The sequence below is a fragment of the Leuciscus leuciscus genome, assembly GCF_965113295.1.
Source record: "Leuciscus leuciscus genome assembly, chromosome: 13".
Lineage (NCBI taxonomy): Eukaryota > Metazoa > Chordata > Actinopteri > Cypriniformes > Leuciscidae > Leuciscus > Leuciscus leuciscus.
In genome coordinates this window covers 41,139,479-41,163,286 of record NC_138737.1, presented here as the reverse complement: position 1 = coordinate 41,163,286, position 23,808 = coordinate 41,139,479, and the positions used below count along the sequence as shown (strand labels likewise).

Genomic DNA, 23,808 nt, shown 5'->3' with positions numbered 1-23,808 from the left:
TTTTATAATCTTGAGTTACAACTGAGTTCAAGACTTGTAAAGGACTTGTAGTAACTCATCCTTTCTTAGAATCAAACACACAACAAGATTTCCCTACATTTTCTGCAGTGAAACAGTGGTTTTGCCAGTGCAAAAGTGGCAGCCACAACACAAGGGCATTGTGGGCGGGACTAAGGTGTTCTGAGGTCACTCGGGTTTTGTGTGGTTGCTAGGGCGTCGCTAGGGAGTTCTGGGTGGTCAGAGGACCTCATGCACCCTAAAGTCTCGGGACTGAGTGGCGAGAAAACCCTTCGAGAATCTTTGGAATCGAGCATTATTACAGTATCACTGAAGAAAGTGTGTCAAGTCAAGTCACATTCATTTATACAGCGCTTTATACAGACTCAGTGTTTTAAAGCAGCTTTACAGAGATAACAGGAAAATACTGCAACAAAGTTTGTCTCCAGAAGAGAATAGCGTCTCAGTCCAGCTAAAGTAAGTTCAGTGATGTGACATTTTTGATGTAAAAAAGTTATTGCCGGTAATTGAGTATTTATACTGCATATACAGCCGTTCTGGAGAAAACCGTGATGTCATCGTCCAGTTTTCATATAATAGTGTCAATGCAGGAGATCAATAATATTGTTGAATATTAAATTAAATGTCCACAACTAAGCAAGACAAAAGCCAGAGGCGACAGTGGAAGCAAAACTCCATCAGTGACAGAGCGGAGAAAACCCATGATCAGTATGAGCATTACATAGAGTATAAACCTAAAGCGTGTAATGAAAGGTGTCGCAACTTATTAAAACAGCAGGAAAAAGAGGGGAAAAAATCCTCCCGGATGAAGCAGCGCAACATCAGCCCGGCACAAATCTCTCAATAAAGCATGAAAGGTGAGCATGTATATTTCAACAGGCTTGAGACACACACACACACAGCATCAGAACACAAACACATAAACATGAAGAAGATGAGCAGCACTCACCGGCAGTGTTCTCCACACACACACTCTCACACACACACTCGGCTCCACGTCTGAGGAGTGTGAGGGAAGGCGGTGAGTCTCATCCGCTCTCCTCCCCCTCTTTCTGTCCCCAAATCCCCCCTCCGTCTTTCATGCAAGTGAACAATACACACCCACCGCTCCACAATAACGCCACGGAGACGTCACCATGGCAACTAATGACAGGGGGGGGAGAGAATGGAAAAATCGGTCAGAGTGAGAGGACGAATGAAAGAGAGAGAGCGAGAGAGAGACAGAGAGAGAGAAACAGAGAGAGACAGAGAGAGAGAGCGAGAGAGTGACACAGAGAGAGAGAGAGAGAGAGAGAGAGAGAGAGAGAGAGAGAGAGAGAGAGAGAGACTGCCGTTCAATAGATCAATAACTGGCTATTTTGGGATTGTCGGGATTCAGCTGTAAATGTGTCAGCTGTTTCTCGGGATCTTAGAAAGCAGGTTTACAATGTTTAAGGGCTTTCGTTGATCAAATAAACTGCATGTTGTGTTTTAGTGGACGACTGGGAGCAGGAAAAAGTTCAGCAAGCGCACAGCAAAATTATAATCACGATTATTCACAATTGAGAAATTACAGAAAAAGAGAAGAGGCGGAAAAGTTAATGATATATGTATATATATACACATTAGTGCTGTCAATAGATAAAAAAAAAGTGATTAATTATCTGTACATTTTTCTGTAATCAATTGCAATTAATCGCACCTAGCATTAAAGTTTTTAATATATTTTTACATGGTAATACTTTCAAATTAAATCGTCAAAATAATGTAGAAATAACATAAATACAGTATTTTAAAATATTTGTTTAATGGCATCTTAATTTTTTTGGACGTCAATTATAGCAATTCAACACTATAATTGAAAGCTATCTTTTTTTTTTTTTTTTTTACATTTAATAGGCTTTAAAAAAATATATAACAACTTTTAATTTAAGTGAACGTAAAACAATCTTCACATAAACCCATGGTAATAATTGTCACATTTAGCTGTGCCTTTAATATATCAGGGTCCAGCACTAAGGGTTTCTCCACTGGCCCAGTCGAGACGGATCAGATTTTTACCTGCGCTGCTAAAAATGCACAAAAAAGTTAGTTTTTATTGTTTTTGATTAACTTAATCTTATTTTATTGATCAACTCACACATCAGTCACGTTTACTTGACGTGCAAGAGCCAATGAGATTCATTCTGGTGTTACGCAGCACGTTTGAGCTTCAGCAAGAACCAATGATGATCATTCTCGTGTTACGCAGCACGTTTGAGCTTCAGCAAGAACCAATGAGGTTCATTCTCGTGTTACGCAGAACGTTTGAGCTTCAGCAAGAACCAATGAGGTTCATTCTCGTGTTACGCAGAACGTTTGAGCTTCAGCAAGAACCAATGAGGTTCATTCTCGTGTTACGCAGCACGTTTGAGCTTCAGCAACAACCAATGATGATCATTCTCATGTTACGCATCACGTTTGAGCTTCAGCAAGAACCAATGATGATCATTCTCGTGTTACGCATCACGTTTGAGCTTCAGCAAGAACCAATGATGATCATTCTCGTGTTACGCATCACGTTTGAGCTTCAGCAAGAACCAATGATGATCATTCTCGTGTTACGCATCACGTTTGAGCTTCAGCAAGAACCAATGATGGTCATTCTCGTGTTACGCAGCACGTTTGAGCTTCAGCAAGAACCAATGATGGTCATTCTCGTGTTACGCATCATGTTTGAGCTTCAGCAAGAACCAATGATGATCATTCTCGTGTTACGCAGCACGTTTGAGCTTCAGCAAGAACCAATGATGATCATTCTCGTGTTACGCAGCACGTTTGAGCTTCTGCAAGAACCAATGATGATCATTCTCGTGTTACGCAGCACGTTTGAGCTTCTGCAACAACCAATGATGATCATTCTCGTGTTACGCAGCACGTTTGAGCTTCTGCAAGAACCAATGATGATCATTCTCGTGTTACGCAGCTCATTTGAGCTTCAGCAAGCACCAATGATGATCATTCTCGTGTTACGCAACACGTTTGAGCTTCAGCAAGAACCAATGAGGTTCATTCTCGTGTTACGCATCACGTTTGAGCTTCAGCAAGAACCAATGATGTTCATTCTCGTGTTACGCAGCACATTTGAGCTTCAGCAAGAACCAATGAGGTTCATTCTCGTTTTACGCAGCACGTTTAAGCTTCAGCAAGAACCAATGATGATCATTCTCGTTTTACACAGCATGTTTGAGCTTCAGCAAGAACCAATGAGGTTCATTCTCGTTTTACGCAGCACGTTTGAGCTTCAGCAAGAAACAACGATGATCTTTCTCGTTTTATGCAGCATGTTTGAGCTTCAGCAAGAACCAATGAGGTTCATTCTCGTTTTACGCAGCACGTTTGAGCTTCAGCAAGAACCAACGATGATCATTCTCGTGTTAAGCAGCACGTTTGAGCTTCAGCAAGAACCAATGAGGTTCATTCTCGTGTTACGCAGCACGTTTGAGCTTCAGCAAGAACCAATGATGATCATTTTCGTGTTACGCAGCACGTTTGAGCTTTAGCAAGAACCAATGAGATTCATTCTCGTGTTACGCAGCACGTTTGAGCTTCTGCAAGAACCAATGAGGATCATTCTCGTGTTACGCATCACGTTTGAGCTTCAGCAAGAACCAATGAGGTTCATTTTCGTGTTACGCATCACGTTTGAGCTTCAGCAAGAACCAATGATGATCATTCTCGTGTTACGCATCACGTTTGAGCTTCAGCAAGAACCAATGATGATCATTCTCGTGTTACGCATCACGTTTGAGCTTCAGCAAGAACCAATGATCATTCTCGTGTTACGCATCATGTTTGAACTTCAGCAAGAACCAATGATGATCATTCTCGTGTTACGCAGCACGTTTGAGCTTCAGCAAGAACCAATGATGATCATTCTCGTGTTACGCATCACGTTTGAGGTTCAGCAAGAACCAATGAGGTTCATTCTCGTGTTACGCAGAACGTTTGAGCTTCAGCAAGAACCAATGATGATCATTCTTGTTACGCAACACATTTGAGCTTCAGCAAGAACCAATGATGATCCTTCTCGTATTACGCAGCACGTTTGAGCTTCAGCAAGAACCAATGATGATCATTCTCGTGTTACGCAGCACGTTTGAGTTTCTGCAAGAACCAATGATGATCATTCTCGTGTTACGCATCACGTTTGAGCTTCAGCAAGAACCAATGAGGTTCATTCTCGTGTTACGCAGCACGTTTGAGCTTCAGCAAGAACCAATGAGGTTCATTCTTGTTACGCAACACATTTGAGCTTCAGCAAGAACCAATGATGATCCTTCTCGTATTACGCAGCACGTTTGAGCTTCAGCAAGAACCAATGATGATCATTCTCGTGTTACGCAGCACGTTTGAGTTTCTGCAAGAACCAATGATGATCATTTTCGTGTTACGCAGCACATTTGAGCTTCAGCAAGAACCAATGATGATCATTCTCGTGTTACGCATCACGTTTGAGCTTCAGCAAGAACCAATGAGGTTCATTCTCGTTTTATGCAGCACGTTTGAGCTCCAGCAAGAACCAATGATGATCATTCTCGCGTTACGCAAAACGTTTGAGCTTCAGCAAGAACCAATGAGGTTCATTCTTGTTACGCAACACATTTGAGCTTCAGCAAGAACCAATGATGATCCTTCTCGTGTTACGCAGCACGTTTGAGCTTCTGCAAGAACCAATGATGATCATTCTCGTGTTACGCAGCACGTTTGAGCTTCTGCAAGAACCAATGATGATCATTCTCGTGTTACGCAGCTCGTTTGAGCTTCAGCAAGAACCAATGATGATCATTCTCATGTTACGCAGCACGTCTGAGCTTCTGCAAGAACCAATGATGATCATTCTCGTGTTACGCAACACGTTTGAGCTTCAGCAAGAACCAATGAGGTTCATTCTCGTGTTACGCATCACGTTTGAGCTTCAGCAAGAACCTATGATGATCATTCTTGTGTTACGCTGCACATTTGAGCTTCAGCAAGAACCAATGATGATCATTCTCGTGTTACGCAGCACGTTTGAGCTTCTGCAAGAACCAATGATGATCATTCTCGTGTGACGCAGCACGTTTGAGCTTCAGCAAGAACCAATAAGGATCATTCTCATGTTACGCAGCACGTTTGAGCTTCAGCAAGAACCAATGAGGTTCATTCTCGTGTTATGCAACACATTTGAGCTTCAGCAAGAACCAATCAGGTTCATTCTCGTGTTACGCAACACATTTGAGCTTCAGCAAGAACCAATGAGATTCATTCTCGTTTTACGCAGCACGTTTGAGCTTCAGCAAGAACCAATGATGATCATTCTCGTGTTACGCAGCACGTTTGAGCTTCAGCAAGAAGCAATGAGGTTCATTCTCGTGTTACGCAGCACGTTTGAGCTTCAGGAAGAACCAATGAGGTTCATTCTCGTGTTACGCAACACATTTGAGCTTCAGCAAGAACCAATGAGATTCATTCTTGTATACGCAGCACGTTTGAGCTTCAGCAAGAACCAATGAGGTTCATTCTCGTGTTACGCAGCATGTTTGAGCTTCAGCTAGAACCAATGAGATTCATTCTCGTGTTACGCAGCACGTTTGAGCTTCAGCATGAACCAATGATGATCATTCTCGTGTTACGCAGCACGTTTGAGCTTCAGCATGAACCAATGATGATCATTCTCGTGTTACGCAGCACGTTTGAGCTTCAGCAAGAACCAATGAGGTTCATTCTCGTGTTAAGCATCACATTTGAGCTTCAGCAAGAACCAATGAGGTTAATTCTCGTGTTACGCAACACATTTGAGCTTCAGCAAGAACCAATGATGATCATTCTCGTGTTACGCAGCACGTTTGAGCTTCAGCAAGAACCAATGAGGTTCATTCTCGTGTTACGCAGCACGTTTGAGCTTCAGCAAGAACCAATGAGGTTCATTCTCGTGTTACGCAGCACGTTTGAGCTTCAGCAAGAACCAATGAGATTCATTCTCGTGTTACGCAGCACATTTGAGCTTCAGCAAGAACCAATGAGGTTCATTCTCGTGTTAAGCATCACATTTGAGCTTCAGCAAGAACCAATGAGATTCATTCTCGTGTTACGCAGCACGTTTGAGCTTCAGCAAGAACCAATGATGATCATTCTCGTGTTACGCAACACATTTGAGCTTCAGCAAGAACCAATGAGATTCATTCTCGTGTTAAGCAGCACGTTTGAGCTTCAGCAAGAACCAATGAGATTCATTCTTGTGTTACGCAGCACGTTTGAGCTTCAGCAAGAACCAATGATGATCATTCTCGTGTTACGCAGCACGTTTGAGCTTCTGCAAGAACCAATGATGATCATTCTCGTGTTACGCAGCACGTTTGAGCTTCAGCAAGAACCAATGAGGATCATTCTCCTGTTACGCAGCACGTTTGAGCTTCAGCAAGAACCAATGAGGTTCATTCTCATTTTACGCAGCACGTTTGAGCTTCAGAAAGAACCAATGAAGATCATTCTCGTGTTACGCAACACATTTGAGCTTCAGCAAGAACCAATGAGGTTCATTCTCGTGTTACGCAGCACGTTTGAGCTTCAGCAAGAACCAATGAGGTTCATTCTCGTGTTACGCAACACATTTGAGCTTCAGCAAGAACCAATGAGGTTCATTTTCGTTTTACACAGCACATTTGAGCTTCAGCTAGAACCAATGAGGTTCATTCTCGTGTTACGCAACACATTTGAGCTTCAGCAAGAACCAATGAGGTTCTTTCTCGTTTTACGCAGCACATTTGAGCTTCAGCTAGAGCCAATGAGGTTCATTCTCGTGTTACGCAACACATTTGAGCTTCAGCAAGAACCAATGAGGTTCATTCTCGTTTTACGCAGCACGTTTGAGCTACAGCTAGAACCAATGAGGTTCATTCTCGTGTTACGCAACACATTTGAGCTCCAGCAAGAACCAATGAGGTTCATTCTCGTTTTACGCAGCACATTTGAGCTTCAGCTAGAGCCAATGAGGTTCATTCTCGTGTTACGCAACACATTTGAGCTTCAGCAAGAACCAATGAGGTTCATTCTCGTTTTACGCAGCACATTTGAGCTTCAGCTAGAGCCAATGAGGTTCATTCTCGTGTTACGCAACACATTTGAGCTTCAGCAAGAACCAATGAGGTTCATTCTCGTTTTACGCAGCACATTTGAGCTTCAGCTAGAGCCAATGAGGTTCATTCTCGTGTTACGCAACACATTTGAGCTTCAGCAAGAACCAATCAGGTTCATTCTCATTTTACGCAGCACGTTTGAGCTTCAGCAAGAACCAATGATGATCATTCTCGTGTTACGCAACACATTTGAGCTTCAGCAAGAACCAATGAGGTTCATTCTCGTGTTACGCAGCACGTTTGAGCTTCAGCAAGAACCAATAAGGATCATTCTCATGTTACGCAGCACGTTTGAGCTTCAGCAAGAACCAATGAGGTTCATTCTCGTGTTACGCAACACATTTGAGCTTCAGCAAGAACCAATGAGGTTCATTCTCGTGTTACGCAGCACGTTTGAGCTTCAGCAAGAACCAATGAGGTTCATTCTCGTGTTACGCAACACATTTGAGCTTCAGCAAGAACCAATGAGGTTCATTCTCGTGTTACGCAACACATTTGAGCTTCAGCAAGAACCAATGAGATTCATTCTTGTGTTACGCAGCACGTTTGAGCTTCAGCAAGAACCAATGAGGTTCATTCTCGTGTTACGCAGCACGTTTGAGCTTCAGCAAGAACCAATCAGGTTCATTCTCATTTTACGCAGCACGTTTGAGCTTCAGCAAGAACCAATGATGATCATTCTCGTGTTACGCAACACGTTTGAGCTTCAGCAAGAACCAATGAGGTTCATTCTCGTGTTACGCAGCACGTTTGAGCTTCAGCAAGAACCAATGAGGTTCATTCTCGTGTTACGCAACACATTTGAGCTTCAGCAAGAACCAATGAGGTTCATTCTCGTGTTACGCAACACATTTGAGCTTCAGCAAGAACCAATGAGATTCATTCTTGTGTTACGCAGCACGTTTGAGCTTCAGCAAGAACCAATGAGGTTCATTCTCGTGTTACGCAGCATGTTTGAGCTTCAGCTAGAACCAATGAGATTCATTCTCGTGTTACGCAGCACGTTTGAGCTTCAGCATGAACCAATGAGGTTCATTCTCGTGTTACGCAGCACGTTTGAGCTTCAGCATGAACCAATGAGGTTCATTCTCGTGTTACGCAGCACATTTGAGCTTCAGCAAGAACCAATGAGGTTCATTCTCGTGTTAAGCATCACATTTGAGCTTCAGCAAGAACCAATGAGATTCATTCTCGTGTTACGCAGCACGTTTGAGCTTCAGCAAGAACCAATGATGATCATTCTCGTGTTACGCAACACATTTGAGCTTCAGCAAGAACCAATGAGATTCATTCTCGTGTTAAGCAGCACGTTTGAGCTTCAGCAAGAACCAATGAGATTCATTCTCGTGTTACGCAGCACGTTTGAGCTTCAGCAAGAACCAATGATGATCATTCTCGTGTTACGCAGCACGTTTGAGCTTCTGCAAGAACCAATGATGATCATTCTCGTGTTACGCAGCACGTTTGAGCTTCTGCAAGAACCAATGATGATCATTCTCGTGTTACGCAGCACGTTTGAGCTTCAGCAAGAACCAATGAGGATCATTCTCATGTTACGCAGCACGTTTGAGCTTCAGCAAGAACCAATGAGGTTCATTCTCGTGTTACGCAACACATTTGAGCTTCAGCAAGAAACAATGATGATCATTCTCGTGTTACGCAGCACGTTTGAGCTTCAGCAAGAACCAATGAGGTTCATTCTCGTGTTACGCAGCACGTTTGAGCTTCAGCAAGAACCAATGAGGTTCATTCTCGTGTTACGCAGCACGTTTGAGCTTCAGCAAGAACCAATGAGATTCATTCTCGTGTTACGCAGCACATTTGAGCTTCAGCAAGAACCAATGAGGTTCATTCTCGTGTTAAGCATCACATTTGAGCTTCAGCAAGAACCAATGAGATTAATTCTCGTGTTACGCAGCACGTTTGAGCTTCAGCAAGAACCAATGATGATCATTCTCGTGTTACGCAACACATTTGAGCTTCAGCAAGAACCAATGAGATTCATTCTCGTGTTAAGCAGCACGTTTGAGCTTCAGCAAGAACCAATGAGATTCATTCTTGTGTTACGCAGCACGTTTGAGCTTCAGCAAGAACCAATGATGATCATTCTCGTGTTACGCAGCACGTTTGAGCTTCTGCAAGAACCAATGATGATCATTCTCGTGTTACGCAGCACGTTTGAGCTTCAGCAAGAACCAATGAGGATCATTCTCATGTTACGCAGCACGTTTGAGCTTCAGCAAGAACCAATGAGGTTCATTCTCATTTTACGCAGCACGTTTGAGCTTCAGAAAGAACCAATGAAGATCATTCTCGTGTTACGCAACACATTTGAGCTTCAGCAAGAACCAATGAGGTTCATTCTCGTGTTACGCAGCACGTTTGAGCTTCAGCAAGAACCAATGAGGTTCATTCTCGTGTTACGCAACACATTTGAGCTTCAGCAAGAACCAATGAGGTTCATTCTCGTTTTACACAGCAAATTTGAGCTTCAGCTAGAACCAATGAGGTTCATTCTCGTGTTACGCAACACATTTGAGCTTCAGCAAGAACCAATGAGGTTCATTCTCGTTTTACGCAGCACATTTGAGCTTCAGCTAGAGCCAATGAGGTTCATTCTCGTGTTACGCAACACATTTGAGCTTCAGCAAGAACCAATGAGGTTCATTCTCGTTTTACGCAGCACGTTTGAGCTACAGCTAGAACCAATGAGGTTCATTCTCGTGTTACGCAACACATTTGAGCTTCAGCAAGAACCAATGAGGTTCATTCTCGTTTTACGCAGCACATTTGAGCTTCAGCTAGAGCCAATGAGGTTCATTCTCGTGTTACGCAACACATTTGAGCTTCAGCAAGAACCAATGAGGTTCATTCTCGTTTTACGCAGCACATTTGAGCTTCAGCTAGAGCCAATGAGGTTCATTCTCGTGTTACGCAACACATTTGAGCTTCAGCAAGAACCAATGAGGTTCATTCTCGTTTTACGCAGCACATTTTAGCTTCAGCTAGAGCCAATGAGGTTCATTCTCGTGTTACGCAACACATTTGAGCTTCAGCAAGAACCAATGAGGTTCATTCTCGTTTTACGCAGCACATTTGAGCTTCAGCTAGAGCCAATGAGGTTCATTCTCGTGTTACGCAACACATTTGAGCTTCAGCAAGAACCAATGAGGTTCATTCTCGTTTTACGCAGCACATTTGAGCTTCAGCTAGAGCCAATGAGGTTCATTCTCGTGTTACGCAACACATTTGAGCTTCAGCAAGAACCAATGAGGTTCATTCTCGTGTTACGCAACACATTTGAGCTTCAGCAAACCAATGAGGTTCATTCTCGTGTTACGCAACACATTTGAGCTTCTGCAAGAACCAATGAGGTTCATTCTTGTTACGCAACACATTTGAGCTTCAGCAAGAACCAATGATGATCCTTCTCGTGTTACGCAACACGTTTGAGCTTCAGCAAGAACCAATGAGATTCATTCTCGTTTTACGCAGCACGTTTGAGCTTCAGCAAGAACCAATGATGATCATTCTCGTGTTACGCATCACGTTTGAGCTTCAGCAAGAACCAATGAGGTTCATTCTCGTGTTAAGCATCACATTTGAGCTTCAGCAAGAACCAATGAGATTCATTCTCGTGTTACACAGCACGTTTGAGCTTCAGCAAGAACCAATGATGATCATTCTCATGTTACGCAACACATTTGAGCTTCAGCAAGAACCAATGAGATTCATTCTCGTGTTAAGCAGCACGTTTGAGCTTCAGCAAGAACCAATGAGATTCATTCTCCTGTTACGCAGCACGTTTGAGCTTCAGCAAGAACCAATGAGATTCATTCTCGTGTTACGCAGCACATTTGAGCTTCAGCAAGAACCAATGAGGTTCATTCTCGTGTTAAGCATCACATTTGAGCTTCAGCAAGAACCAATGAGATTCATTCTCGTGTTACGCAGCACGTTTGAGCTTCAGCAAGAACCAATGATGATCATTCTCGTGTTACGCAACACATTTGAGCTTCAGCAAGAACCAATGAGATTCATTCTCGTGTTAAGCAGCACGTTTGAGCTTCAGCAAGAACCAATGAGATTCATTCTCGTGTTACGCAGCACGTTTGAGCTTCAGCAAGAACCAATGAGGTTCATTCTCGTGTTACGCAGCACGTTTGAACTTCAGCTAGAACCAATGAGATTCATTCTCGTGTTACGCAGCACGTTTGAGCTTCAGCAAGAACCAATGAGGTTCATTCTCGTGTTACGCAGCACGTTTGAGCTTCAGCAAGAACCAATGAGGTTCATTCTCGTGTTACGCAGCATGTTTGAGCTTCAGCAAGAACCAATGAGGTTAATTCTCGTGTTACGCAGCACGTTTGAGCTTCAGCAAGAACCAATGAGGTTAATTCTCGTATTACGCATCACGTTTGAGATTCAGCAAGAACCAATGAGGTTAAAAAATAATGGCTAGTGCGTTGGCTGGGATAAACCTACTAATATCCATTGCCATGATTTTTGGAATGACTTTTGAAAACATTTTAGTCGCATAACATGGGTTTTCGCAATAGTCTTTTTATCGACATTTAGAAAATATTGCAAAGGTTTTGTGCAAATCTGTAATGGAAACCAGGCTAGTGACTCTCTCTGGGAAAACACGAGAGGCAGGATGGTAGTTTTGTGCCGTGGTGTTCGAGAAAGTGGAATTAGGAACCGGATGAAAACAAAACAAGCAGATTTTGAATAAGAGAAGAAGCAGAAATGAAAAAATTAATAGATGTTTAAATCGACACAAGGGCGAGTAAATGATGTCATACATTTTCTTTTTTGAGCGTATTAAACATTCTAGTCAGTGTCTTTCAGTGAGATCATTCGTGGTTTGACCATAAAGAAGACTGGCATAATGAAGTCATCAGTCACATATTTAAAACGATGGTTTACTTCCTCACTGCAATGGTTCTTTGTATTTGTTCCTCATAAATTGGAAATATGAGGAAACACACATATTTCAAAAAGATGCTCTAGAGAAGCAGATGTTAAACAAATGGCCTTCAAACAAATACTCAGATGTAAAATACTCATACAGTATAGACCGTCATATTCTTATTTCACACACATGCACAGATTGAAAACAGCATCATCACACAGACTTTATTCATGACTAAAGTTTTTCCGGAGTACATTTGTTTTTAGGAAGCGGTTGTTTGGAAATGACTGGAGTGTGCGTGTCAGAACGAGGTTATGATATTCTCTATATTAGTGTCAGTGTTTCTGAATCCCTGAAACTCCTTCATTATAGTCTTTCGTGAATGAACACATCACAATTCCTCATTATAATAATTCATGTGCAGAATGAAGGGGCGGGGCCTGTTTGAGTTAGTCAGTAGTGTGTTAAACTGTGAGTTATGGTAAGGGCGGGACATTTCCCAAACACACTCGGAGCGCTCGACCAATCACAACACAATAATCCAGCCGACCAATCAGAGCACAGTGTGCTTTTCAGAAGGAGGGGCTTCATAGAGACAGGAAGTAAACAGAGCGTTACTGACAGACTGGGAAGAGAGGAGCCGCAACAATGGAGAATATGAGGAGAATAATCAACATTCAAGCAGGAAAACCTGTTCTAATAGAGCCTGAAACAACATCAAGAGTTTGATAAAGAGCAGAACAGGGCCTATGCATGACTCATGATTATTTTAACTATGAATAAATGTTCCTATGCATCAGTTTATGCTATTCCAAAAATAAAATATTTGTCTTTAGAATCTTTCATCAAAACATAATGAACTTGTCTTTTCCCCACTTGATGCCATGTTCTCGTCCCATACAGACACACAAACACTTCTGAAACCAAAAGCAGATCCTCAGAGGAGAGGGACAGAAACACCATGCATATTTCACTCATATGTGCAGCCTTTTAATTCATAATTAATAGACAGAGTTTTTTTAACTAGACTAAATGTTCCAGAGTTCTAGATATGATAGATCATATACTGTATAAATAATCTATATATATATTAGGGGTGTAACAATATAGCCTATCGTGTCACAATATATCGCAATTCAAAAATGCAACAATCTCTTTTGTGGATAGTGACAATATATATTGTGGATATTTCACCCAAAATAAAAATTACTGTGTGAGAAATTTTTTTAAGTTTTCAGTTAGTGTCAGTATTACATTAAACTGCTGTATATAATGTTGAATATAATGTATAATAATGCAATGGGGGAATATTTGTGGGTCATGATAATGCCAAATGTCTGATGTTAACAGCATAAAGTGGCCGACATTATTTTAAATATATCTACATTATCTAGTCAGTGACAGAGTCTAAAATAAATCTGTATTTTCATCTTCAGAATCATGAATATTGTTATTCTGGTGTCTCTATTGTCCTGTGCTTTGGGTTTCCAGCACCAAGTCCAAGTGTATTCATTTACACACACAATGTAATACCAAATTTTACATTTTAATCAACAGAACATTTTTTGTAACCTTTTATCATATGTCTTGGAGTATCGCAATAATATCGTATCGTGAGTTCAGTATCGTGATATGAATCGAATCATGACATGAGGGTCTCGTTACACCTCTACTATATATATATATATATAAAATTTAATCTATAAATATCTATCTATCTAATCTATCTATAAATGATCTATCTATCTATCTATCTATCTATCTATAAATTATCTATCTATCTATCAAATGTTCATAGTGTAGCACAACAATGAGTGCGTTTACTACATGCACGATCTTAACTTGATTAATGCATGTGTTCATGTAAACCCATTTTCCTTTATCAGACTAAAGTCACGAGCGGCTTCAGAATAAACTGATAAACCTGTGCCCTGTCGGCTCATTGAGGAGCGTGTCTGATTACGAGACGGAAAAGTGTCCTAAATGTGCGTCACATTAGCAATATTCCAGCAAAAGTTCTCAGGCAAAAAAGGTCCATTGTCAATCAACGTATGAAGCACACAACACACACCGCCACTTACACCAGACAGCTTTCAGTTTAACAACTGACGAATGTGAATAAATATGACAGGTTGAAATAAAAGAGAGAGTATTAAATCTTTTCAAGTACATAATTTTGTGTTTTTTAGTTTAAAAATAAATGTACTTTGTTAACAGCCAAGTTTGTTCTTTGCAATAAACAACAACAAACCACATTTTATTCCTTACGCTTTGTTGATTTAAAAATCTAGAGTTTACTAGTATTTACCTCTCACTGAAATAACGTCTTTAGAATTAAATAAGTCAGAAGTGTGTATGGTGGAGTACGGTATTCCTCCGAGAAGAATGTTTGCATGTTGCATTAGTGTTCTCCTCATGCGTGTGTGTGTGTGTGTGTGTAATGGCAGAATGTCCAGTATGTACAGTAACAGTATGAGCGATGTGTGTGTCCCGCCGTGAGCCAGATGGCAGTGATTCTCCACGATCACTGGGATTACTGGGAGGATTATCATCACACCATCATCATCTCTCGGGGATCGGGGGTTTGATAAACGTGTTCCTTCACTGACGCCGATCTGGACAAACATGAGGCCATGATGATGACACGATTATGAAGCTCTGATGGAGTCTTATGTGTGAGTCTCACAAACCTCCACATTCATCAAAAACACCTCACACACACATTATCACCCTTATCAATGTAAAGCTGCGCCGAAACTCTGTATTGTAAAAAAAAAAAGCAATATAAAAATAATGGTGACGACTGTTGAGACACACACACACACACACACACACACACTCACTCACTCACTCACTCACAGACATACACACATTCTCTCTCTCACATGCACACACACTCAGACACACTCTCTCTTTCTTTCTCTCTCTCTCTCTCACACACACAAACACACACACACACACACACTCTCTCTCTCTCTCTCTAGCTATCTCTCTCTCTCACACACACACACACACACTCACAATCTCTCAATTTCAAATGAGTTTTATTGGCATGAAAAATTCCCAAATCATTTATGAACATACATTTGTTTGGAACACTAAATAAGTGTTTCAGTGGTGTGTGTGTGTACACAAGAGTTTGTGTAAATGAGTGTGTTTTTGTTTGTTTGTTTGTGTGTGTGTGTGTGTGTGTGTGTGTGTGTGTGTGTGTGTGTGTGTGTGTGTGTGTGTGTGTGTTAGGGATGGGACGGTATGAAATTTTCATATCACAATAATAGTGACCAAAATGATCGTGATTATTAATATCATCACGGTTTTGTTAAAACGAGATGAAAGTGTTCAAAAATAACTGATGCTCACACTGAAATCATTTCAACAAGTTTTATATTTGAAAATCAACAAACAACAAATAAAACAAGCAGCTCTATGCACTTTTTTAAGCATGATTATATTCGGTGGAATTTCCTTCCTTTAATGACCGCATTATGATGACGCACATGCATCACATCGGACGTGCACGCGCGCTCTCGTTTCATTCAAACACAACTTGCCGTCTTGCGTCTCCGTTTTCGATTGTATTGAAAATGAAATCAGATTTGATTTATTGTTTACTGAGTTTGATAATATTTTTGTGATCATCTTGTCTGGACGATTGTTTTGTACGCTGTACAAAATTAATTTATAAACAGGTAAGATTTAAAACATTAATCTGCCGTCCGCCCTTCCTTCTTGAATAAAAAAACACTAACATTGTGTCAGTGTTGCTCTGTCTCTCCCTCTCTCTCTCTTACACACACACACACACACAGCCTGATCATGTTTAGCTTCATGATGCATGTGGATAAAGTACAGGTCTGTAGTCATGACAACCCGACAGGCCATAAAACACACTCGTGTCTCAGTCACACAGCAGCACCACATCTGCACATTTCACACATCACACTCAGTTTCTCCTTATATGGCAAATACACACATACACACACACACACACACACACATCTGCAGACCTAAACAACATCTGAACTTCTGCGAGAACACACACACGACAGCTTCACATGTGCTTCTTCATCAGAGCCGCTGGAGTCGTGCTGTATCTGCTCAAACACACACACACACACACACACACACACACACACACACACACACACCTGCAGACCTGAAAAACATCTGAACTCCTGCGAGAACACAGCTTCACATGTGCTTCATCATCAGAGCCGCTGGAGTGCTGCTCAAACACACACACACACACACACACACACACACACAGACACAACAGCTTCACATGTGCTTCATCATCAGAGCCGCTGGAGTGCTGCTCAAACACACACACTGTCATGCCGCTTGAAATGCGTTTCTACTTTATTTCAGTAGTTCGGTGTGGTTCGATTATATTTGTAACCATAGTAACGCAGTACCCGTGCACGTAGGGAAACAGGAAATGATATCGTCATACGGTAATCAGCTACAGTAATGCGTGAGCTCTATCAGTCGTCAGTTTCTGTGTCGATCGCTTTTCCTTCTCCCTTTTTGCTAAGGCAACGTCTGTGAGTATTTATCATTGTTTAACATTAGATTACTGCTTATTTTAATTTTGTAAGATTATTGAGAAGGCTAAGTTAGCTTTGTTTATTGCTGCTGGTTATTTTTTTGACTAGCTCGATCGCGTTTATCATATAGGCTACATTGCTATGTTAGCTAAGCTGTGCTATTTACACTGTTACTGTGTATCTGGGTTTGATTAATAATATTGACATCTCATTGTACTGTATTGCAGTTTCACAAAATTCCCAGTAAACTTCATGGAAATGATTCAACTGTGTCCTGGAGTTTCTTGGGAGTGTTTAAGCTGAATGGAACATAGCCCATGACAGTGAAAAGACGGCAACACAGCTAACGAAGGACATAAGGATTGCCATCCTACGGAGCAACTCAATATCAAGTGATAAGCGGCTAACACTACAGCGCCCTGTCAGCTTCAAACTAGCTTCTTCCCCTGATATTGAAAACGCGGTGAGTCACAATGTCACAACGTAGCAACAGTAAAAAAGGAAATGGAGATAACCAGTCTGAGACTGTGCGCTCAAGAAGCAGTCGCTCATCTGGTACATCGTCCAGCTCGAAAATTAGCATGGCCGTCGCCATGGCAAAGGCAAAGGCTGAAGCAGCGCAAGCTAGAGCGGCACATGCGCTAAAAGAAATTCAACTTAAAGTGGAGCAGGCAAGAGTTCAAGCTAATCTTGATGCTTTAAATGAAGAAAAAGAAAAGGATGCTGCCATAGCAGAGGCAAATGCTCTCGTGGCTGGTTTACAAGATATGGGCTTTGAAGTAAACAGTAAGGCTAACAGCCCAGTCCCCCAATCGGTCAAAGACCAGCGCGTCGCCGCCTATGTGTCGACACAAGCCAGCCTATGCAGCAGGGGTCTATCTGTCAGAAGAGGGAGTGACTATGCTTCGCCAACGCTTTATCCTCCACACCACCAACCAATCAATGTTATCCCTTCATCACCCCACCCACTCAATGCAAGTCAAACCCAAGCTGCTGCTTCCGCTGACATTATGCCACACCAAGTTCCTCAGACCAGTGGGGCACCGCCACAACAAAGCTTCAATCAGCCCCTCAACACCTCTCCAGCTCCTCAGCTTGGTGGGAATCGTCCGCAACAGAACATCAAACAGGATTCCTCATCTCCTGCGCACCCGCCTGTTCACAGGACGCCTTATGGAGGTAGCTATGACCATTCTACGTCCACTGGAGACCTCATCAAATACCTAGCTCGCAGCCGCCTGGTGACTTCAGGCATCACCACATATGATGACCAGCCAATGAACTATTGGGCCTGGAAAACATCGTTCCTGAACGCTATCGCCGATCTAGACTTGTCTGCTGCAGGAGAACTCGACCTCCTCACCAAGTATCTGGGAAAAGAGTCAGCAGAACAAGTAAGAAGGATAAAAACAGTCAACATTAAGGATCCAGCAACTGGACTGCACATGGCATGGGGGCGCCTCGACGAAATATATGGCTCGCCAGAGGCCGTCGAGCAGGCTCTGTTCAACAAACTAGAAAACTTTCCAAAGGTCACAACAAAGGATCCACAGAGACTCAGGGATCTAGCCGACCTGTTGTCAGAGCTACAAGCCGCCAAGGAAGACGGCTACCTTGCAGGCTTGTCATACTTGGATACCTCCAGAGGAATTAAGCCTATCATTGAGAAACTGCCATACAACATGCAAGAAAAGTGGCTTTACTTTGGTACAAGATACAAACAGGAACATTTAGTTAGCTTCCCACCTTTCTCCGTGTTTGTAAACTTCATCGCAGCAGAAGCAAGGGCTCGCACAGACCCAAGCTTTAACCTCTTCTCGCAAGCTCCTGCAGAGAGAAAGAGTAAATGGGAGAGGCCTACAAAGACATCGGTTTATGTTCACAAGACGCAGGTCTCAGGAACTGCTAAAGCTGAGTGTAGAGAAAGTACGGAACGCATTGATCCAAATAAACATTGCCCTCTGCATAAAAAGCCCCACCCTCTGAGGAAATGCAGAGGCTTCCGTGAGAAGAGCATAAATGATCGCAAACAGCTTTTGAAAGAGCATTACATCTGCTTTCGCTGTTGCTCCTCCACAGAGCATCTTGCAAAAAACTGCACTGCTGAGTTAAAATGTACAGAGTGTGAGAGCACTGCTCATGTGACAGCGCTCCACCCCTGCCCACCTACCTGGAAATCTAAGTCGTCCCCTTCCACTTCAGAGGATGGCGGGGAGGAGGACAGAGCAGACATCCAGGAGGTCAAGTCGACGTGCACTCAGGTATGCGGTGAAGGATTGAGTTCCAGAGCATGTGCCAAGATCTGCCTTGTCAGTGTGTTCCCAAACGGATGCAGGGAGGAGTCCAAGAGAATGTATGCCATACTGGACGAGCAAAGCAATCGCTCCCTGGCGCGGTCAGAGTTTTTTGAGGTTTTTAAAATCTCCGGAAGTTCCTACTCATATACACTCAAGACCTGTGCGGGGCGTTCAGAGACAGCGGGGAGGAGAGCCAGTGGTTACACTGTGGAGTCGGTGGACAAGAAATTAAGCATTCCTCTGCCTACACTCCTCGAGTGCAACCAAATCCCTAACGTTCGCTCCGAGATTCCTACGCCGGAAGCAGCCTACCATCATGCCCACCTGAAGCACATCGCCAATAAGATTCCACCACTGGATCCGAACGCCAAAATACTCCTTTTACTGGGCAGAGACATCTTACAGGCACACAAGGTCCGAGAGCAGATAAGTGGCCCAGGAGATGCACCGTTTGCTCAAAGGCTTGACCTAGGATGGGTTGTCGTCGGTGATGTGTGTCTTGGAGGTGCCCACAGACCACTTGAAGTGCGGAGTTACAAAACAGCCATCTTAGAGAACGGTCGTACGAGTTATCTTCAGCCATGCAACAACCAGATCAGAGTGAAAGAGGTATTTGGTCAAGTGTTTAAACCTCAGCATCATCCAGCACCTACCTCCACCCGTGGCTTAATGATGCTCAGTGGAGACTGCTTGGGGCAGACTGTCTTCGCTCGTACTCCCAACGACCACAGACTCGGTCCATCCATGGAGGATCTAGAGTTTCTGAAGATAATGGAAGCTGAGTGCTATCAGGACAGCTCCAAAAGTTGGGTTGCTCCTTTACCCTTCCGGTCACCAAGACAGCGGCTGCCTAACAACAGGAAACAGGCTTTCGACCGTCTTGTCTCACTCCGGCGCTCATTGGAAAAACGACCACTGATGAAAGCCGATTTCCTAGAGTTTATGGAGAAGATGTTTAAGAAGGCACACGCAGAAGTTGCCCCGCCAGTGCAGCCTGGACAAGAGTGCTGGTACCTGCCCCTGTTCGGTGTGTACCATCCTAGGAAGCCAGATAAGATCCGTGTGGTCTTCGACAGCAGCGCGTCATGTGAAGGAGTGTCGCTCAACGACATCTTGCTCACTGGCCCCGACCTTAATAATAGCTTGCTAGGTGTTCTTATGAGGTTCAGGAAGGAACAGGTGGCGATCACCGCTGACATCGAGCACATGTTCCACTGCTTTGTCGTTAAGGAGGAACACCGTGATTTTCTCCGCTTCCTGTGGTATAGGAATAACGACCCTACCTCCGACATCGTGGACTACAGAATGCGGGTTCACCTTTTTGGGAACAGTCCCTCGCCTGCCGTCGCAGTGTATGGTATGCGACGGGCAGCTAAGGAAGCAGAAGCTGACTATGGCAGTGATGCAAGAAGATTCATTGACCGCGAATTCTATGTTGACGACGCTTTAAAGTCCTTCGGCACCGAGGAAGAGGCCATCAGCGTCCTCGGGCGTGCACAGAAAATGCTTGCAGCTTCTAACCTCAGGCTGCACAAAATTGCTTCAAATCGACCAGCAGTCATCGAAGCATTTCCATCCGAAGATCGCGCCAAGGACGTCAACAGCCTAGATCTTTTTGTTGATGATCTGCCCATCCAACGTAGCCTCGGATTGTTTTGGAACATGTGCACAGACACCTTCATGTTTCAAATCAAAGATGATCAGAAGCCATTCACTCGCAGAGGGGTACTCTCAACCGTGAACAGCCTCTACGATCCTCTAGGGTTCCTTGCACCCATCACGGTTCATGGAAGACTGATACTCAGGGAACTCACCACGCAATCAAAGGACTGGGACTCACCTCTTCCCAAAGACATGGAGATTGAGTGGACTAGATGGAAACAGTCACTCCAAGACCTAGAGGGGCTCCAGATACCACGCCCTTACACGTCCTTCTCCACCGCGGGCGCGCTAAGAAGAGAACTCTGTGTCTTTGCAGACGCATCAATCAAGGCAATAGCAGCCGTAGCCTACATCAAGGTGACAAGCCACCAAGAACAGACTGAGATTGGCTTTGTCTTCGGGAAAGCGAAGTTGGCCCCCCAGCCTGGTTTGACTATCCCGAGACTTGAGCTCTGTGCGGCTGTACTCGCCATCGAGATCGCCGAGATGGTAGTCACAGAGATGGACACAACATTCGACAACATCACCTACTACACGGATAGCAAGGTTGTATTGGGGTACATCCAGAACCAATCAAGGAGATTCTATGTCTATGTACACAACAGGGTCCAACGAATCCATCAATCACCTTGTTCCGGCCAGTGGAAGTACGTCCCAACGCACCTCAACCCAGCTGACATTGGGTCAAGAACTGTGACACCAGCTTTGCTTAGCAGCACAACTTGGCTCAAAGGACCAGCCTTTCTCCATGATGCGCCTTCGCATTCACCTGAGCTTCAAGAGACTTATAACCTTATTGACCCTGACACTGACTCTGAAGTGCGTCCCCAGGTGGTGACAAGTCTCACACATGTGACCAGAGATGTGGTACACCCACAACGCTTTGAACGCTTCTCCAAGTTCAGCATTCTCCTTACAGCCATAGCACACCTCATCCACGTGGCTCGTTCCTTTGCCCACTCCACCCAGAATGAATGTCAGGGCTGGCACATCTGTCGCTCTACAGAGGAAGAGTTGCTAAGGGCTAAAGTGTGCATTGTGAAGAGTGTCCAGAATGAGTGCTATACAGAGGAACTCAAGTGTATCAACTCAGGATCCAACATCCCATCTTCCAGCAGCCTGTGGAAATTGCACCCCATCATGGACCAAGATCAACTTCTTAGAGTGGGAGGTCGGATTGGACAGTCAGATCTGAGGATGGACGAGGCTCACCCCATCATCATTCCTGGCCGACATCATCTCGCAACCCTGCTTGTGTCTCACTATCATGAAGCAGTGAAACACCAAGGAAGACATCTGACCGAAGGTGCCATTCGAGCGGCAGGGTTCTGGCTGGTAGGCACTAAACGCTGCATCAGCAGTCTGCTTCACAGATGTGTCACTTGTAGAAGGCTGAGGGGGAAGACCGAACATCAGCAGATGGCAGCTCTGCCAGCAGAACGGCTACAAGTAGCACCTCCTTTCACCTACGTAGGTGTCGACGTCTTTGGACCATGGGACGTTGTTTCACGCCGCACAAGAGGAGGAGTCTCCAACTCTAAACGATGGGCTGTGATGTTCTCGTGCATGTGCTCAAGGGCAGTTCACATCGAGGTAATTGAAGCAATGAGTACCAGCAGCTTTATCAACGCCTTGAGGAGGTTCTTTGCAGTCAGGGGCCCTGCAGAGCAGATTCGCTCTGACTGCGGAACTAACTTCGTCGGCGCCTCTCGTGAGCTGGAGATGGACAAGACTAATCCAGGCTTCAACAGTGTGAAAGAGTACCTGGACACCCAGAGCTGCACCTGGGTATTCAACCCGCCCCACGCGTCTCATATGGGTGGCTCGTGGGAACGCATGATTGGCATTGCCCGCCGTATTTTGGACTGCATGCTGCTTGAGCAGAGGAGGTCTCACCTTACACATGAAGTTCTGACCACACTTATGGCCGAGGTAGCTGCAATCATGAATGCTAGACCGCTCATCCCAGTATCATCGGATCCGGAATCGCCTGTCATCCTCACGCCAGCAATGCTTCTGACTCTTAAGACTGGCTCTGCACCACCTCCTCCGTCAGGAAGCTTTGAGGAAGCGCATCTCGTCAGAGAGGAGTGGAAGCGGGTTCAGGGCCTAGCAGACATGTTTTGGAACAGGTGGAAACATGAATACCTCAAAACATTGCAGCTTCGGCACAAGTGGCAAGGAAAAAGGCCGAACCTTATAGAAGGAGACATAGTTCTCTTGAAAGACAATCAGGCGAAGAGAAATCAATGGCCTACGGGCATCATCACAAAAACCCTTCCAGGAGAAGATGGATTGGTTCGGAAGGTTCAAGTTGAAGTCGTCAAGGATGGAACCAGAAAGACCTTTTCTCGGCCCATTACAGAAGTGGTTCTGCTTCTCTCTCCAAAGACTGATTCTGTTAATTAATGTGGGCTCTTTAAAGATCCCAAGCGGGGAGTGTCATGCCGCTTGAAATGCGTTTCTACTTTATTTCAGTAGTTCGGTGTGGTTCGATTATATTTGTAACCATAGTAACGCAGTACCCGTGCACGTAGGGAAACAGGAAATGATATCGTCATACGGTAATCAGCTACAGTAATGCGTGAGCTCTATCAGTCGTCAGTTTCTGTGTCGATCGCTTTTCCTTCTCCCTTTTTGCTAAGGCAACGTCTGTGAGTATTTATCATTGTTTAACATTAGATTACTGCTTATTTTAATTTTGTAAGATTATTGAGAAGGCTAAGTTAGCTTTGTTTATTGCTGCTGGTTATTTTTTTGACTAGCTCGATCGCGTTTATCATATAGGCTACATTGCTATGTTAGCTAAGCTGTGCTATTTACACTGTTACTGTGTATCTGGGTTTGATTAATAATATTGACATCTCATTGTACTGTATTGCAGTTTCACAAAATTCCCAGTAAACTTCATGGAAATGATTCAACTGTGTCCTGGAGTTTCTTGGGAGTGTTTAAGCTGAATGGAACATAGCCCATGACACACACTTTATCACGTTCTTCCAACAAGTGACTTAACGTTCGTTTTAGTGAATCGGATCATTCACAGAAGTTTCTGTGTTAAAGATTTGAACAAACCTAGAAAAGTATAGCAAAAGCAATTCTCATAAGACAGAGAGAGAGAGAGACACACACACACACACACGTGATCAAATCTATATCGTTCAGTCTATGGACTGGACTGACAAAAGATGCACTCTAGTGGCCGAACACACACACACATATATTCATAATAA

General features: G+C 43.6%; 2 protein-coding genes across 4 annotated transcripts in view; one reads left to right on the top strand and one right to left on the bottom strand.

Moving 5' to 3' along the window:
* The window catches only part of fgd (faciogenital dysplasia), a 74,003-nt gene that overhangs the window by 49,395 nt on the left and 800 nt on the right, over window positions 1–23,808 (bottom strand). The gene's annotated exons all lie outside the window — the stretch shown is intronic.
* LOC309513577 (uncharacterized protein) lies at window positions 16,401–23,494 on the top strand. 2 transcript variants are annotated; one of them, XR_014211479.1, is made up of 2 exons: window positions 16,401–23,229; window positions 23,460–23,494. XR_014211479.1 is itself a non-coding variant. In XM_082189483.1 (2 exons), exon 2 carries the CDS (start codon window positions 17,090–17,092, stop codon window positions 22,982–22,984), a length of 5,895 nt encoding a protein of 1,964 aa, XP_082045609.1. In that variant the 5' UTR covers window positions 16,401–16,613; window positions 16,844–17,089; the 3' UTR covers window positions 22,985–23,494. The 2 variants fall into 2 exon arrangements, 1 of the variants encoding a protein (XP_082045609.1); XM_082189483.1 differs by having other exon boundaries at window positions 16,401–16,613; window positions 16,844–23,494.

Excerpts from the sequence above, each read along its gene's own strand:
- LOC309513577 (XM_082189483.1), top strand. The coding sequence starts at position 17,090 with ATGTCACAACGTAGCAACAGTAAAAAAGGAAATGGAGATAACCAGTCT.